General features: G+C 39.8%; 1 protein-coding gene across 1 annotated transcript; it reads left to right on the top strand.

Annotated features, from left to right (window-relative positions):
- The first annotated feature begins 469 nt into the window (after window positions 1-469).
- LOC145076488 (uncharacterized) lies at window positions 470-1,954 on the top strand. The gene has a single exon (XM_079022348.1). It carries the CDS (start codon window positions 470-472, stop codon window positions 1,952-1,954), a length of 1,485 nt encoding a protein of 494 aa, XP_078878474.1.
- The last annotated feature ends 14,423 nt before the right edge of the window (window positions 1,955-16,377 follow it).

The following is a 16,377-nucleotide window of genomic DNA, read 5'->3' as shown; positions in this document are numbered from 1 at the left end:
AAGTTATCAATATTGATCCGGATGGACAACCAGTTGTTATCAATGAGATAAAACGGTATCAAGATGCACGATATGTCTCACCTCCTGAGGCAATATGGAGGATTTTTAGCTTCCCCCTTTCTCAGATATACCCTTGTGTGATGGCTTTGTAGGTGCATCTCCCAAATCAACAGTTAGTTAGGTTCAGTGAGGATGATACACTGACTGGCGTTGTTGAAAAGGAGAGAGATAATTGATCAATGTTGACTGCGTATTTTCTAAAAAATAAAGAAGATATTCGTGCAAGAGAATATAAATACAGAGATTTTCCTAAAAAGTTTACGTGGGATCCGAAGTCACATCGTTGGAATCATCGAAAACTAGGATTAATGTGAGGTCATTTGGTTTTTGCTAATCCTGCTGAAGGGGAGCAATACTATCTTCGCCTACTTTTATTGCATATTAGTGGCCCTACGTGTTTTGAAGAAGAATGCTCTATTGTTTTAGTGGAGTTTTCCGTGAGGTACAAGAAGAATGCTCTATTGTTTTAGAACATGAACATTTACAAGCCCGAGATTCTCTCAATCCCGAACAAAAGTTTGCATATGATGAGATCATGCGGCATGTCCATAATGATATTCCAGGAGTGTTCTTTATAGACGGTCCTGGTGGAACAGGAAAAACATTTTTGTACAAAGCTTTACTTGCTAATATTCGTTCGTGTGGTCATATTGCACTCGCGACTGCTTCATCTGGTGTTGCGGCTAATAACATGCCCGGGGGAAGAACAGCTCACTCTCGCTTTAAGATTCCTATCAATCTTGAAAATAACTCAGTCTGTAAGATTTCAAGACAAAGTGGTACTGCACAATTACTTCGGACTGCAAAAGTAATCATTTGGGACGAAGCGTCGATGGCTAAAAGACATGCATTGGAGGCAGTTGACCGTACAATGAAAGATATCACTGGGGTGATGCTCCCATTTGGTGGAAAGATAATGGTTTTGGGAGGTGATTTCAGACAAGTGTTGTCGGTCGTCAGACGTGGAACACGAGCACAGACTGTGGATTCTAGCATACGGATGTCACCTCTTTGGTCTTCGATTACCAAGTTGTGGTTAACTATAAATATGAGAGCAATAACCGATCCATGGTTCTCAGACTTTCTATTACGTGTCGGTGATGGAGTTGAAGAAACGGTGCACAGAAACTTTATTCGCATCCCTGATGATATGGTAATTCCCTTCACTAAAAAAGAAAAGTCATTGCATGCTTTGATTGATGCAATCTTTCCATCCTTTGAAATTAATAGATCTCAACCAGATTATATAATTTCACGTGCAATATTATCCACAAGAAATGATAGTGTCGATGAGATTAATGATTATTTGATCGGCCGATTCCATGGAGAAGAGCGAATTTACTATAATTTTGATGAAGCTGTGGACGATATAAATAACTTCTATCCTGTGGAATTCTTGAACACGCTCAGTGTTAGTGGTTTGCCCCCTCATTACTTAAGACTGAAAGTTGGATGCCCGATAATACTGTTACGGAATCTCGACCCGTCAAATGGATTATGTAACGGCACCCGATTGATATGTAAAAGTTTTCTGCACAATGTCATTGATGCCGAAATAGCTGTTGGTCAACATGCTGGAAAGAGGGTATTTTTGCCAAGGATTCCTCTAAGTCCGTCTGAAGATGACATGTTCCCGTTCAAGCTGAAGAGAAAGCAATTTCCAATTCGATTATGTTTTGCAATGACAATAAATAAAGCTCAGGGACAAACAATTCCAAATGTAGGAATTTATCTTCCAGAATCGGTTTTCTCGCATGGCCAACTTTATGTGGCATTATCCAGAGGGATATCACGTGCCACTACAAAAGTATTGGTGAAATCCGATGAACAATTCAACGGCAGTGAAGTCTATACGTCAAACGTCGTGTATAAAGAAGTGTTGCATGATAAATAATGACTAGCCAATCATGTGTTCATATTCATTTTTAAAGAATCACAACTTTTCATTTTTAATTATTTCTGATTTCGTTTCTGGTAGCATGACTCTTATTGATAATTGTTTATGTGTAGCAAACTATTTGTGCAAAAACACTAATCCTATATACAAACTAATGTCTAAAATAAAGAGAAATCGCACCCGGCGCTTGGCGCGGGTAGACGGCTATATATATATATATATATATATATATATATATATATATATATATGTATATATATATATGTATATATATATATATATTATAGTAGAATAGCAATATAAAATTGAATATATTCATATTATAATTACTACAATAATATACATATTAAATTCACAGTAGAATAGTAACATAAAGTAGTGTTCTCATTCTCACATTAAATAGTGTTCTCATTTGAAGTTAACCATATATATATATATATATATATATATATATATATATATATATATATATATATATATATATTAAACTTTAAAAAATATTAAATAAAAAACATCATTGTTACCTCCTATAATATGTTAAATCTCTTTTTATTCAAAAAATAAAATAAAATTGATGACATAGATATTACGAGACATGAGGTTCTATGAAGAGGATAACAATGTTTCATTTTTGTTCAAAAATATTATTTTTTTTAGCTTTGATTTTAAGACTTTGACCCTAAGACATTAAAGAGAGAGGACGAAGTTGGCAATAAAGCATAAGGATCAAAGTTTAAAAAATAATTATTTTTTTAATTAAATGATATTTTCTGAACAACAATGAAACGATATTTGTCATTCTTAGACAACTATCATACCACATAATATCTTATATTTATTTATTTTAGCTAAAAGACGAAATTAATGTGATATAACATGTGAAAATGTGAATAAATTTGTATGAAAATACCAATAATTTTGAAAATATAACGATATAATAATGAAAAAACTTAAATAGTTTTTAACTCTTATGAAAACATCACTTTTTTACTTTATAGAGAAAGTTACATAAAAACACATAAGGTTATATAAAAAAATGATAGGATTACCTTAACATTATATTTTTGTATGTAAGTGCCTAAAGTTTGCATGATTTTTGTCATAGATGTCATTTATCAAGGTTTTCACCATCTAGCCAATTACCATGACATGAGACTACCATTTTGGCAGCCGACTAGGCTTAATGGCTGGCATAGTTTGACACATCCTTTATCATCCCCTATTTCTCATCTCGTTTTCTCTTGCTCCCACATGCACGCATGTTCTTAAATTCTTCATGTCTTGTAAATGTTGTAGAGTCCTTTTTTGTGATGTCTGATTCTTTGAACGGGGTATCTTGTGTTGATCATTAGTGACCAACGTGTGAGTATTTGGCAATCAAAATAAAAACCCCAACGTGTTGATCATGAACTAAACGACCATAATATTGATAATATTTAGGTAATCAGAGAGAAGCGTTCTTCGTCTCAAAATTTCTCTAGAAGCTATTATTAAAAACCCCAAGCAATCAAAATAAAAACCCCTAAAACAAGCACTTTCTAAGTTAATGACTTACTATAGATTGCAAGACTAATCCGTAGTATTGATCACAATAACAAGAAGAAACCTATTGCATCAAAACATAATACAACATTATCCAAAATATTTAGGAAATACAAATCAGAAGGAAATTTTGGCAACGAACAAATAAATAAAATCTTATAGAGACCTAAGTCAGAAGATCACAAAAAAAAAATGAGATAGTCTTGATTAATAATATGTTAATGACTTGCAATGGTGTTCTAAGAGAAAATGGGGGAATGAAATATTGAAAAAAAATGGTGGTGGGGAGTAAATTCTTATTGTTGCTTGATAGTCAAGACATATAACGAGCGGGCATTGGATCTTCGAATATGTCTAGGATTATTCATCTTGCATTTGACATTATAATTTTGAAATAAATCCATCTTCATATCACATCAACCTCGTTCTCTCCCCTTTTAAATTTTTGTCTAAATAAATATGAATTGGATCTTGAAGATTGTAACATCTGTTCCAGGAATACTTCTTCTATGACTTGATCATATTAAACTACAACACTCAAAAATCACAATAAATTTAAAATTTTCAAAATCAACCATTCATCAACATTGTTTACAAAAATAGTCATTGTTTCAAAAGCATTATTTCAAATCAGAGTTTTCCCCAAGACCCAGTGACATAAAACAGGAAGTTGTGTACGATCACGCCTTTGCCTTTCCACGATCCTTTGAAGTACCTAAAACAATAAACTAAAATAGTAAACCAAAAGCTTAGTGAGTTCCCCCAAAGTATCAGCACTTACACACATATAACAACATATACCGGGTCCACAACTAAAAAGACTGGATTATCCCCGAGCCCTCAGTATGATTCTGACATGCCATTCGGGCCCTTAGATCATATATGGAATGCTCACAAGTTTGTTGGCTACAACACAAAGCAGTATAACCTCAACCCAACCCAATATATCAACATATGTAACAGATAAACATTAACACATAACCAACAAATACAAATAATCATACAGATCTACTAATCAGCCACCGACTAGCATAACACTATCCTAACCAGGATAAATAATCTAGTAGGTTGCATTGGTACCTTCGACCCACGGGTACAGTGAGGAAAAACTCACCCCACAGTCTGACGAATAGCTAAACAATACACTGCTTCGAATACCATTTATATAGGTCACCTATTCAACATATAGAAACCAAGTTTTAACTATAGTTCAAAATACCCAAAATACCTGTAAGTCAAACTTGGTCAACCTTGGTCAAAGTCAATGGTCAAGGAGTCAACTTTGGTCCACTTAAGTGAGTACGCGGGGCGTACTCAGCTCCTACGCTGGGCGTACTCTGGCTTTGACCAGAGTCGGGTGGTTGACCCCGTACGCACGACGTACGCTAGGTTACGCACGATATATGCTCAGAATCTCCTTTCCTCAATATGAGTTTAATACAATAAGCTCTCACATCCCAATTTCAGATCCAATGCCAAAATACCACTAAGAGTCATAAAGTTTCCAACTTTGCATGCCTAATAAGTGCTTAATACACAAAGTCCTAACTTCTTAAAACCTTAACACCTTCTAGAGCATTCATGGGGAAAAAAAATAAGCATCAAGATCACATTTTTATGACTTAAGACCCCTCATTAGGTCTGAAAGGATGAATTATTAGATTAAGAGCATGCCAAGCTTAAGAATCATCATAGTTGGGACCAAAAATGCCCTAAATGAAGAAATGGCTAGATCGACAAGATAAGATGATAAAGCAAGGAGTTTTTTTTACCTCTTAGAGGTTGCTAGCAAGGAGAGAATCTCAGATCTAAGTTGCTTCCAAGCTCCAAGGTCTTCCCACCACCTTCTTTTCCTTCAAGAATACCACCAAAACACAAAGATGAGCTCAAGATGCATTCTTCCCACTTAGGATTAGCTAGAATGACGTTTTCTCAGATGGAGCCTGATGAGGGAATGAGAAATGAGGTGATAATGATGCTTATATATGGACCAAACCCTAAAAATTAGGGTTTGAGCATTCTTCACGTACGCCCTGCGTACGCGGTGTACGCTTAGCATACTAAGGTCTGCCCAAGTACGCCCAACGTACTAGGTCTTTGGCCAAAATCACCAAAATGCCACTATGGGCCATTCTTGCAATCCTTCTCAAGCCCAAGGGTCAAAATGCAATATTCCTTCATACATAGGGTTAAAATTGAAAATACATCATCATCGGATGTTACATAGACCTTTTAAATTTGGAATTTGGTGGTGTCCACGATGTGGTGGAAAGAGCACCATGACATTGCAAAGTTATATGGATCGTCTTAAATGTGACTTGAACATTTAAAGCATTCTCATGGAGTAATTGGGTGCAATGGAGCACTTGGGGTTCATGGAGCATGTGATAAATGAACGGATCTTCTAAGAAAGGAATGGATCATCAGACAAATGAATGGATCAAGTGACAAAGGAACGAATCTTACGAAAGGTGGTTTGGAGCAACTTGGAGTGGATTGGAGAAACTAGGAGTGACTTGGAGATACTTGGAGCACTTTGACCAAGTTGGAGCAACATGGAAGCCTAGAAGGAGTTACGCCAAAGGAATGGACGTTGCGCATTACGCCATAAGGAAGCCTAGAAGGAGATGTTGCACCATGAGGGAGTGAAGTTGCGCCAAGAGGAGGATGTTGCTATTGGATTAGGTGTCTAAGCCCATAACTGTAATTCGTATGTACTTGAATTGATAGAGGCATGATCCTTTTGGGTTGCCTTCACACTTGCAACTAGACATGATGATTAATTGAAGAAGAGGAAGAATTTATTAACTTGATTAATAAATTGGAATAAATGATTTATTAATATGTTATGGAAATAATATTTTAATTAGTAATCATATTATTAATTAATATTTAATCAGAAATTAATTTGGAATTAATTTTGGGATTAAAGGAATATATATTAAAAGTGTAGGGACTAAAATGCAATTGTTCAATAGTTGAGCAAAAGGGTCCAGAACCTTCCTAGGGAAGCTGGTGGACAAAATTATTATTATATATAAGATTATTCTAGAATTTCTAGAATATATTATTATATATGGATAATCAAAGGAGGTGGATAATTACCATATTAGAGACAATGATATTTTATTCAGATTAGGGTTATCTATAACATCCTTGGTGTACTATATAAAGGGCTCTAAACCCTTGATTTTCGGCCACTCTTTTGAAAAAGAAGAAACCGAAAATTTGATCTCCTTCCTCCTCTCTCATACCATTCTCTTGCATTGTGTGTTTGTGAGCCATTAGATGTGTTACACTTGTGACGCTAAGTTCTCAAGCTTCAAGATCTACAAGGGAATCATTGTTACAACAATATAACAATCAATGTATGTAGCCAAACCCTAGTTTTATATAGATTTCGAAATTGTAGTTACTTCCTAGGGTTTCTCCTTTTGTGTTCAAGTTTACATGTTCAATTAGAGAAAACCTAGACCCAAAGCATTAGTGTAGCACCTGGTTCCTGGTACGTAAATCTCACTTGAGTATTATCTATTTTTAGCCTTGGACTCGGCAAGTCATAGGTCCGACTCGCCGAGTAGGGACGGGACCCGAGACACGTTTAAGTTGGCGACTCGGCGAGTCCATATCCTGTACTCGGCGAGTCACCGCTGTTGGATGAAACCCTAAGTTTCAGGGGTTTGCACCCTATTTAAACATCATATCTGCCCCAAACCAGCCCCCATTCACCTCAGAGCTCCCAACCCTCATTCCAAAGCTTATTTCCTTGAGAGTTTGAAGCATTCTTGTGTATTCTTGAAGGCTTTGTGAAGGAAGTGGTGTAGATCAAGAGGAAGGGAAGGAAGACAAGCATCTTAGTGTCCTCTCAGTGATTTCTTTGAGGTATAACCCATTTTCCCTTTGTTTTTATGCTTATTGCTCCATTAAGTCCTTATTGAGCCCTTCCCCAAGCTTGTATATGCAATATAAGTCGTAATAAGTTGATTGGCCTTTAGATCTAGGCAAGATTGAGCTCCAGGAGCTCAGATCCGTTACCTTTATGGACCCATGTTGCTTGTTCACCCTAGATCTACCCTTTTGAGGCATTTTGAGCCCTAAATCCCTCTTTGGTGAGTATCTACACGTAAAGTTGGAAACTTTACATGTCATTCATGTTCTAGGAGCCCAGATATGTGAATGGAATAGACTGGAATCGAGCAAAATCGCGTATATAGTGATTGCATGGCGACGACTCGGCGAGTCGCTCATACGACTCGGCGAGTCTGCTCGCGAGTCTCCGAGTTGTCCCCTTTTCGTTGTGTCGAGTGCGAGTAGTGAGTCACGGGGTGTGACTCAGTGAGTTGGAAGCGAAACTCATCCATGGAGGAACTCGGCGAGTCCATGCCCTGACTCGGCGAGTTCAAGGCAATCTCCTTAGATCAAGAAAAGACTCGGCGAGTTGTTCATACAACTCGGCGAGTCACAACATAAAGTGTTCTTCGGATGAAGATGAACTCGGCGAGTTGTTCATACAACTCGGCGAGTAGGATGAAGGACTTGAACCTCAGTTTAGAAGAAGAACTTTTCGAGTCAACGCCTAACTCGACGAGTAGGGACGGGATCCAGGGCAATCGATTGGATAGGGACTCGGCGAGTTGGAGAGCCAACTCGGCGAGTCGGGTCAACTGAAAGTTGACTCTGACTTTGACTTATGACATGATCAGGGGTAAAATGGTCATTTTACCCAAAGGTCAGTTAGCAGTGATTGATTTAGTATGTTGTGGGAGTTGCAGCCGTAGGATTTCCGGAGCAGCAGCAGCAGTGGTAGACCGTCAGTTCCTGATCAGATCAGCAGCTACTTCGAGGTGAGTTACCTTCCAGTAGCGGTGGGTCTACGGCCACAATGTCGGCCCACCAGTAGGAGTCGTATGTTAGATGATTGTCTTTGTGATATCATCTAGGTTTAATCATTAATGCTTTCTAAGTAATGTTTTACAAACGAAATTTTTCGGACGTGAAAATTGGATCGTTACAAGTTGGTATCAGAGCCCTGGTTTGAGGGATTCGGACACACCTTCGGGGGTGTCTGGACTCAAATCGAGGGATTAAAAGATTTTCTAAAAGAAAATGTTTTCTAAAATTGAGAAAAGAGTTTTGAGAAAGAACGAAGTGTGTGATGTGCGCGACCGGCCGAGCTCAAGTAAGTATTCCCCAAAGTACCCATACAAGTTTATGTTATGTTTAACAGATTTTGTATAACAGCATGCTAGACTAGGACTAAGGATCTAGGAGTGATGCCTTATGTGCCTGTTTTATGTGTTTCAGTTGTATGAGAATTGCATGCTAGAATCGAGTAGACAGCAGTAGGATAGCCTGTTAGGTTATGCCTGATGGTATGAGTATTAGCTCTGTATGCTAGATCAGTTTCTCTCCATGAGAGCGGATTTGCTTGAGATTGTTCCCTTAGTTCAAATGTTTTTTGCTTTGTGCTATGTAGGACTCTGAGTGGTGGGAGTTAGCTATTAGGCGAATACGTCACGTCACATGTGATCAGGGTTGAATAATCTTAGAGTGTCGGATTTGATCCTACTGCGTAGCTCTTGTTTGAGTCCAATCGTTGTAGGGACGAGTCGGGTACTCGAAGGATTATCTGAGCCTCATCACATGTGATGGTATTCGGGGAGTGGCTAACTGGCATTTCAAGGAGGCCTGCAGCAGCTGAGGACTGGATAGAGTAGAGTCGGAGATTTCCCCTAGGGCAAGCCTAGGATGAGTAATAGCAGTGATCAGCCATAGTGAAAGGGATCTGGTGGAGTCGAGGCAGTCCTTGAAGAAGGTACGGATAGATGTGGAAGGTAGTATGGGCCCGTACTATTGAAAGCAGAGGATCCGTACCCGAACCAAGGAAGGCCAAGATAAGACCAGGGAACTTGTAAGTAGTTGTGAGCCCTCAGGAAGTATCAGTATCACTAATGATTGTTGTGATGTATTGCAGAATGGTGTTACTTCGATCGAGGATGATAGATGGTGGTTTAGGAGAGGGGTTAGGTTCGGGATCAGGTTCCGAGCCGGTAGATGAGGGACTACGCGAGTTCATCGCGTCAGAGATTACCAGGGGTATCCTTGAGTCGATTCCCATTATCTTCGGATCGATCAAGGAAGGGATCATTGAGTTGATGGAGGATCACCTCAGGGCGTTCAGGAGCGACATGGAATCTGGCCAGTCGGGATCTCGCACACTGTCCTTTAAGGACTTCAGGGGCAGTGGTGCACCGGATTTCCATGGGGTGAAAGACCCCATTGCCGCCAGACGATGGATTGCAGACATTGAGTCTGCACAGTTGACTAGCTTCTACCCCGAGGGGTCGAAGGTGAGATATGCAGCAGGGTGTTTGCGGGACCGAGCTCGAGATTGGTGGGAGTCAGTGGGTGACTCGTTGGGAGCCTCAGCTATCGAGGCCATGACCTGGTCGGACTTTGTGACCAGGTTCAGGGCAGAGTTTGCGCTGGCTGTCGAGCTTCAGCAGCTGGTCAGGGAGTTTTTGGACATGAGGCAGACGACCGAGACTGTGGCGGAGATCACCGCCAAGTTCTAGGAGAGGGCTTTATTGGTGCCCCAGTATGCTGGAGACGAGGATATGAGGAGGACCCGTTATCATGATATGCTTGATGGGTTTTGAGCATTCTAACACTTCCTAAGTGTACATGCAACCCTAATAACCTTGGATCTATGTTTGTCTAATTATCATGCAAAGTTGAATTCCAAGGTTATATTCCTATCTAGCATACATGGGGAACAATTTTAACTTGAATCATAGATAGAATAACTTACCTTGTTGTTGCTTGAGTTCCTTGAAACCTTGTGAGCCTAGCACCCCAAGTGTGATGCCTCAAATGCTTCACACAACACCAAATGCTCTTGGAAAGACTCTTGAGACAACACACACTTCTCAAAATCGGCCAAGCCCTCTAGTTTCTTAGTGTTCAACTTGTGTCACCAATTTTGTGGAGAATGGGACTCTTATATAGTGTTGACACATCTAGGGTTACACCATGTAAACCCTAATGTGTCATGACTCTTCATTTCCATGACCCATGGGTTTGTAACTCCCATGAAGCATCCATGGAGCATCCTATGGGTAGAACCCAACTTGATAATCCATGGAGCCTCTTAGCCCACTATACAAGATATGAATGATTTACATAATCAACCCATATATTTAATTAGTTATCCTTTGATCACTTAATTAATTCCAAATTAATTCTTTGATCAACTAATCAAATAATATTATTAATATATTAGAACTTATAATATATTAATAATCTCCAAGTGTTATTTCTCTCATTTAGTCTATCCAATTGCATGGTGCCATGCAACCCAAATGGACCATGCCGGGTCGGGTCAAGTACAAGCCCGAAATAGTTATGGACTTAGACACCTTATCCAACAGTCTCCCACTTGGATAAGTCTAATAACTATATCTCTAGTACTTCAGGAACCGACCGGCAATCGTAGCTCTTTCAAGGTCTCTCGGAACTGAGAAGATGATGATACGCCATTTAAGATAAGTGATCATATAATCCTCTGTTCTAGATATCAGCCAGACAAATACATGGAACATTGTCTTGCTTATTGTCCAGCATTTGTTTCCCGATTTCCGATTTGTTTGACATAGAACTTAATTGAACACATCAACTTAGTTCTGACCGGGCCCGGTACATGGGTCAAAACAAAATCATCGAGGGGCCCAGATATCAGCTTCTAATCCAAGAAGGAACAGATAAACTTCGACTCATATGTTTGTTCTACCACTCATTGAATTACACACAAAAGTACGTTTTATAACATCGAGTTACCAATGCGGTTTCGTACAGTCAATGCATAACCAACTTGTAAGTAACAAATCATATCTCTAGGTTTGAAGACTTACATGATATTACCGTCTCACGATCACTCGAGATAAAATTCCATGAAGTGATTCCAGTGAGCGTGGGTTGAGTCCAATGCTCAGAACTTATGAGCACTCATGATTGTTGTAGCCTTGTCCAAGACCTCTACAACCAAACATGACAGTCTTGATTCATATCTACTTCCAACATATGACCGACTGTGGAGGTTTGAATAATATGTTATACCAAACAAAATTATTCTGGAAGTCAAAACATGCAAAAGAAATATAGTAAACGATCGACAAGAGATAGCAACACTTTACTCATAAATAAAACTCCTTTTATTCATCATCAAATGTCAATTACACTTTACAAATTTCGAGATTATCTAACTACTAAATCTAATATCATCCTTCAGCCCTATGCTCCGAGCATGCTGAAGATGCTTAACCCGAGTCAGTCCCTTTGTGAGGGGATCTGCCGGATTCTCATCTGATGATACCCTCTTTGCCACGAGGTGTCCTTCTTCGATCCGATGTCTAATGAAATGGTATTTTCTGTCGATGTGTCTGGATCTCCCATGATCCCTTGGTTCCTTGGCTAAGGCAACAACACTTTCACTATCACAGAAAATTTCCATTGGCTCTTTAATAGCTGGTACAACTCCAAGGTCTCCAATGAAGTTCTTCAGCCATATCGCCTCCTTTGCTGCTTCACTAGCTGCAATATACTCTGATTCACAAGTAGAATCTGCCACTGTCTCTTGCTTGGAACTCTTCCAAGAAATTGCTCCTCCGTTTAGGGTAAAGACCCAGCCCGACTGAGAGCGGAAATTATCCCTATCAGTCTGGAAGCTAGCATCACTATACCCTACAACTCTCAAGTCATCACTCCCACCGAGGGTAAGAACCCAGTCCTTAGTCCTCCGTAGGTACTTGAGGATATTCTTTACCGCAGTCCAGTGTGCCTTGCCAGGGTTCGCCTGATACCTGCTAACCATGCTCAAGGCAAAAGCTACATCGGGTCGAATACACGTCATGGCATACATGATCGATCCTACAGCCGAAGCATAAGGTGTTCGACTCATTTCTGCTATCTCAGCCTCAGTGCTAGGGCTTTGTGTCTTACTCAATCTGGTGTTACTCTGGATGGGTAACTCTCCTTTCTTGGAATCCTGCATGCTGAATCTCTTCAGCACCTTATCCAAGTAGGTACTCTGACTAAGTCCAATTAGTTTTTTACTCCGATCTCTCAAGATCCTTATCCCTAAAATATAGGCAGCTTCACCAAGGTCCTTCATAGCGAAACACTTCCCAAGCCAGGACTTTACTTCCTGCAGGGTTGGAATGTCGTTTCCTATGAGTAGTATGTCATCCACATACAATACCAAAAAGCTAACTATACTCCCACTAGCCTTGACATACACACAAGATTCATCTTCACTCCTAGAAAAGCCAAATTCCTTGACCTTTTCATCAAAGCAAAGATTCCATCTGCGAGGTGCTTGCTTCAATCCATAAATGGATTTCTCAAGCTTACACACTCTATTAGGGTACTCGTTGCTGACAAAACCCTCTGGCTGACTCATGTAAACATCTTCAGCCAACTTTCCATTAAGGAAAGCGGTTTTGACATCCATCTGCCATATTTCATAATCATGAAATGCAGCTATGGCTAACAGAACCCGAATAGACTTAATCTTGGCTACCGGAGAAAAGGTCTCATCATAATCCACTCCAGGAATTTGAGAGAAGCCCTTTGCAACCAGTCTAGCCTTATAAGTGTGTACTTTACCATCCATGTCGGTCTTCTTCTTGAAGACCCATTTGCACCCTACTGTCTTACGACCTGGTACATTTTCAACCAAGTTCCAAACTTGATTGTCATACATGGATTGTATCTCGCTATCCATAGCCTCTTTCCATTTAGCAGACTCGAGGCCTGCCATGGCTTCCTCGTAGCTGTTAGGGTCATCTTGACTTACTAGTGTCTCATCACTAATAAGTGTCTCACCTTCTGCAGTAATATGGAATCCATAGTAATGCTCAGGTGCACTCCTAACTCTCGTGGAACGTCTCAGAGGTACAGATTTGTCAATTGGCTCAACAGGAGTTTCCTCCTCAAGTTGAGGGCTAGAGTTTGAAGTTCCTTCACCGCTTGATTCTTGAATTTCTTCAAGATCAATTTGCCTCCCACTGTCTCCTTGGCTTATAAATTCTCTCTCTCGAAAGACTCCTCTTCTTGCTACAAAGACCACATTGTCACTAGGTCTGTAGAAGAGGTAACCAAAGGATCGCTGTGGGTAACCGATGAAAATACACCTCTCGCTTCGAGGTTCGAGCTTATCATGAGTCTCGCGTCTCACGAAAGCCTCGCAACCCCAAATCTTGATGTGGTCTAGTTTAGGTACTTTACCAGTCCACATCTCGTGAGGAGTTTTGGCAACTTTCTTTGTAGGGACTAGATTAAGAATATGGGCGGCAGTCTCTAAGGCATACCCCCAGAATGAGATTGGTAGCGTAGCTCGACTCATCATGGAACGAACCATATCTAGCAAGGTTCGATTACGCCTCTCATCCACACCATTCAACTGTGGTGTCCTGGGAGGTGTCAATTGTGAGACTATCCCACATTCCCTTAGATAGTCGAGGAACTCTGAACTAAGATACTCACCACCACGATCGGATCGAAGCATCTTAATGTTCCTGCCCAATTGATTCTCGACTTCCTGTTTAAATTCCTTAAACCTCTCGAAAGTCTCTGACTTATGCTTGATCAAGTAGACATATCCATATCTACTATAATCATCAGTAAAAGTCAAATAATAACGATTAGCATCCCTTGTGGCATGTTTGAATGGTCCACACACATCCGTGTGTATAAGGTCCAACAAACCTTCACCCCTCTCACACGAACCTGTGAAGGGTGACTTTGTCATTTTTCCAAGTAAGCATGATTCGCAACTATCATCTGACTTTAGGTCAAACGACTCCAAGACTCCATCCTTTTGGAGTTGGCCTATGCGTTTCTTGCTTATATGTCCAAGACGACAATGCCATATAGATGCTTTATCCAAGTTATTATTAGTAGAATCAATACACAAAACATTATTTCCTAAGTTATCAACAACAGATACAGCTTCATACACACCATCACAAGGTAATGCTTTAAAATAAAGAACATTATTAAAGAAAGCATCAATAGAACCAACTTCATTATTAAATGAAAAGGTAAACCCTTGTTTGTACAAAGCATGGAAGGAAATAATATTTCTTGCCATTCCTGGCGAATAACAACACTTATTCAGATCTAAACTAAACCCACTACTTAGCGATAAAGTATAAACTCCAATCTTGGTAACAGGTATAGCTTTCCTATTCCCCATGATCAAGTTTATCCTTCCTTGCTCCACATCCTCACTTCTTCTTAGTCCCTGCAAGTCACAACAAATGTGAATACCACACCCGGTATCAAGGACCCAAGAATTAGAATGGGGTGAGTTATTAGAAATGATAGTGTAAATACCTGCATGGTTGGGTTTAACTTTCCCATCCTTGACATCTTGCTGGTATTTTGGGCAGTTCCGCTTCCAATGAGCTTTTTCATGGCAATAGAAGCATTCAGCCTCTTTTGGGTCAGAAGAAGGAGTAATGAAACCTTTCTTGGTTCCACTTGAAGAAAAGCCATCAAGGGTCCGAGCCTTGGTACCCTTCGAAGATCTCTTTCTCTTCCTCCCTCGACTTTTCCCGATTGCCAAAACCGGAGTAGAGTTTTGAGTAGGAGTGATAGCAACCGACTTCCCCTTAAGACCTGATTCTGCGGTCTTGAGAAGTCCCTGAAGTTTGCTGAGGGTGACTTCTTCCTTGTTCATGTGATATGTCATGCGAAATTGATCATAGCACGATGGTAAGGAATGCAAAATAATATCTATTGCAAGATCCTCCGGGAAGTTCACATTAAGCTTCAGCAAACGATCCACATACCTTTGCATTTTCTGCATGTGGCTCGTGACGGATTCCCCGTCCTTCATCATGGTTGTTATCATGGAGCAGATGATTTCATACCTCTCTTGTCTTGCACTTTGATGGTATCTTTCCACCAAATCTTGGTGCATGTCATAAGGGTAGAAATCCTCATAAGACTTTTGGAGTTCCGCTGTCATCGTGGCCATCATGATGCAAGCCACTTTCGTAGCATCCCTTTCATGTGCCCGAAATTCAACGATCTCCTGAGGAGTTGCAGTGGACTCATCAATCTCCTTAAGCTCCTTGTCAAGGACATATTCTTTGTCCTCGTAGCGGGTAATCATCCTGATGTTTCTGATCCACTCATTGAAGTTGGATCCATCAAAGGTGACTTTCCCACACAAGTTCATAAGGGTAAAGGAGCCATTAGGATTAGAGCCAGAAGCATTGTTGAAAGACATCTGAAGGAAAGAGGACAAGATTAGTTTAGATATAAGAGAGTCCTTAATAAAACACCCAAATGTAATATTAAGGCTAGGATCCAATCACAATATAATATAACTTAGAAGAGGTATGCCGTAATCTAAGCTATATCATATTTGAAAGGTAGGTGAATGACGATTCACCAATTTCCACCACGAAAACCGCAATATTTTAGTATTAGGTTTTTGAATGGTTCTTAGAAATTCCTAGATTCTTTGAGATTCAATGAACTTTTCAAAGGCATGTTTCAATCTCGAGTGTGCCCTCCAAGTTTTGTGACTGGGATACCGAGGATCACAAAACGAGGTGTGAAGTAACCATGCAAATCACTTGGTACCCTTAAAGTTTATCACTCAATCGATGTGCCGGTTAACCACACACGCTCCATCGATACTATAATAAACCCTAAGTCACCCTTTACCTACCTTGTTAAGTCCAAGTTAGTGTGCCGGTTAACCACACACGCTCCACCAACGACTTAATCAAATTGTAAAGTGTAATTTCATGGAATAGCACCTTATTCACATTTTTCCTAAAGTAACTAAGATTGGGAATTTAATA

This window comes from Lactuca serriola, chromosome 9, assembly GCF_051521515.1.
Source record: "Lactuca serriola cultivar US96UC23 chromosome 9, Lser_US96UC23_V15, whole genome shotgun sequence".
Classification (NCBI taxonomy): Eukaryota; Viridiplantae; Streptophyta; class Magnoliopsida; order Asterales; family Asteraceae; genus Lactuca; species Lactuca serriola.
Note: the sequence above shows the minus strand (reverse complement) of the source record. Positions and strands in the feature narration are given on the sequence as shown.

Excerpts from the sequence above, each read along its gene's own strand:
- LOC145076488 (XM_079022348.1), top strand. The coding sequence starts at position 470 with ATGCTCTATTGTTTTAGTGGAGTTTTCCGTGAGGTACAAGAAGAATGC.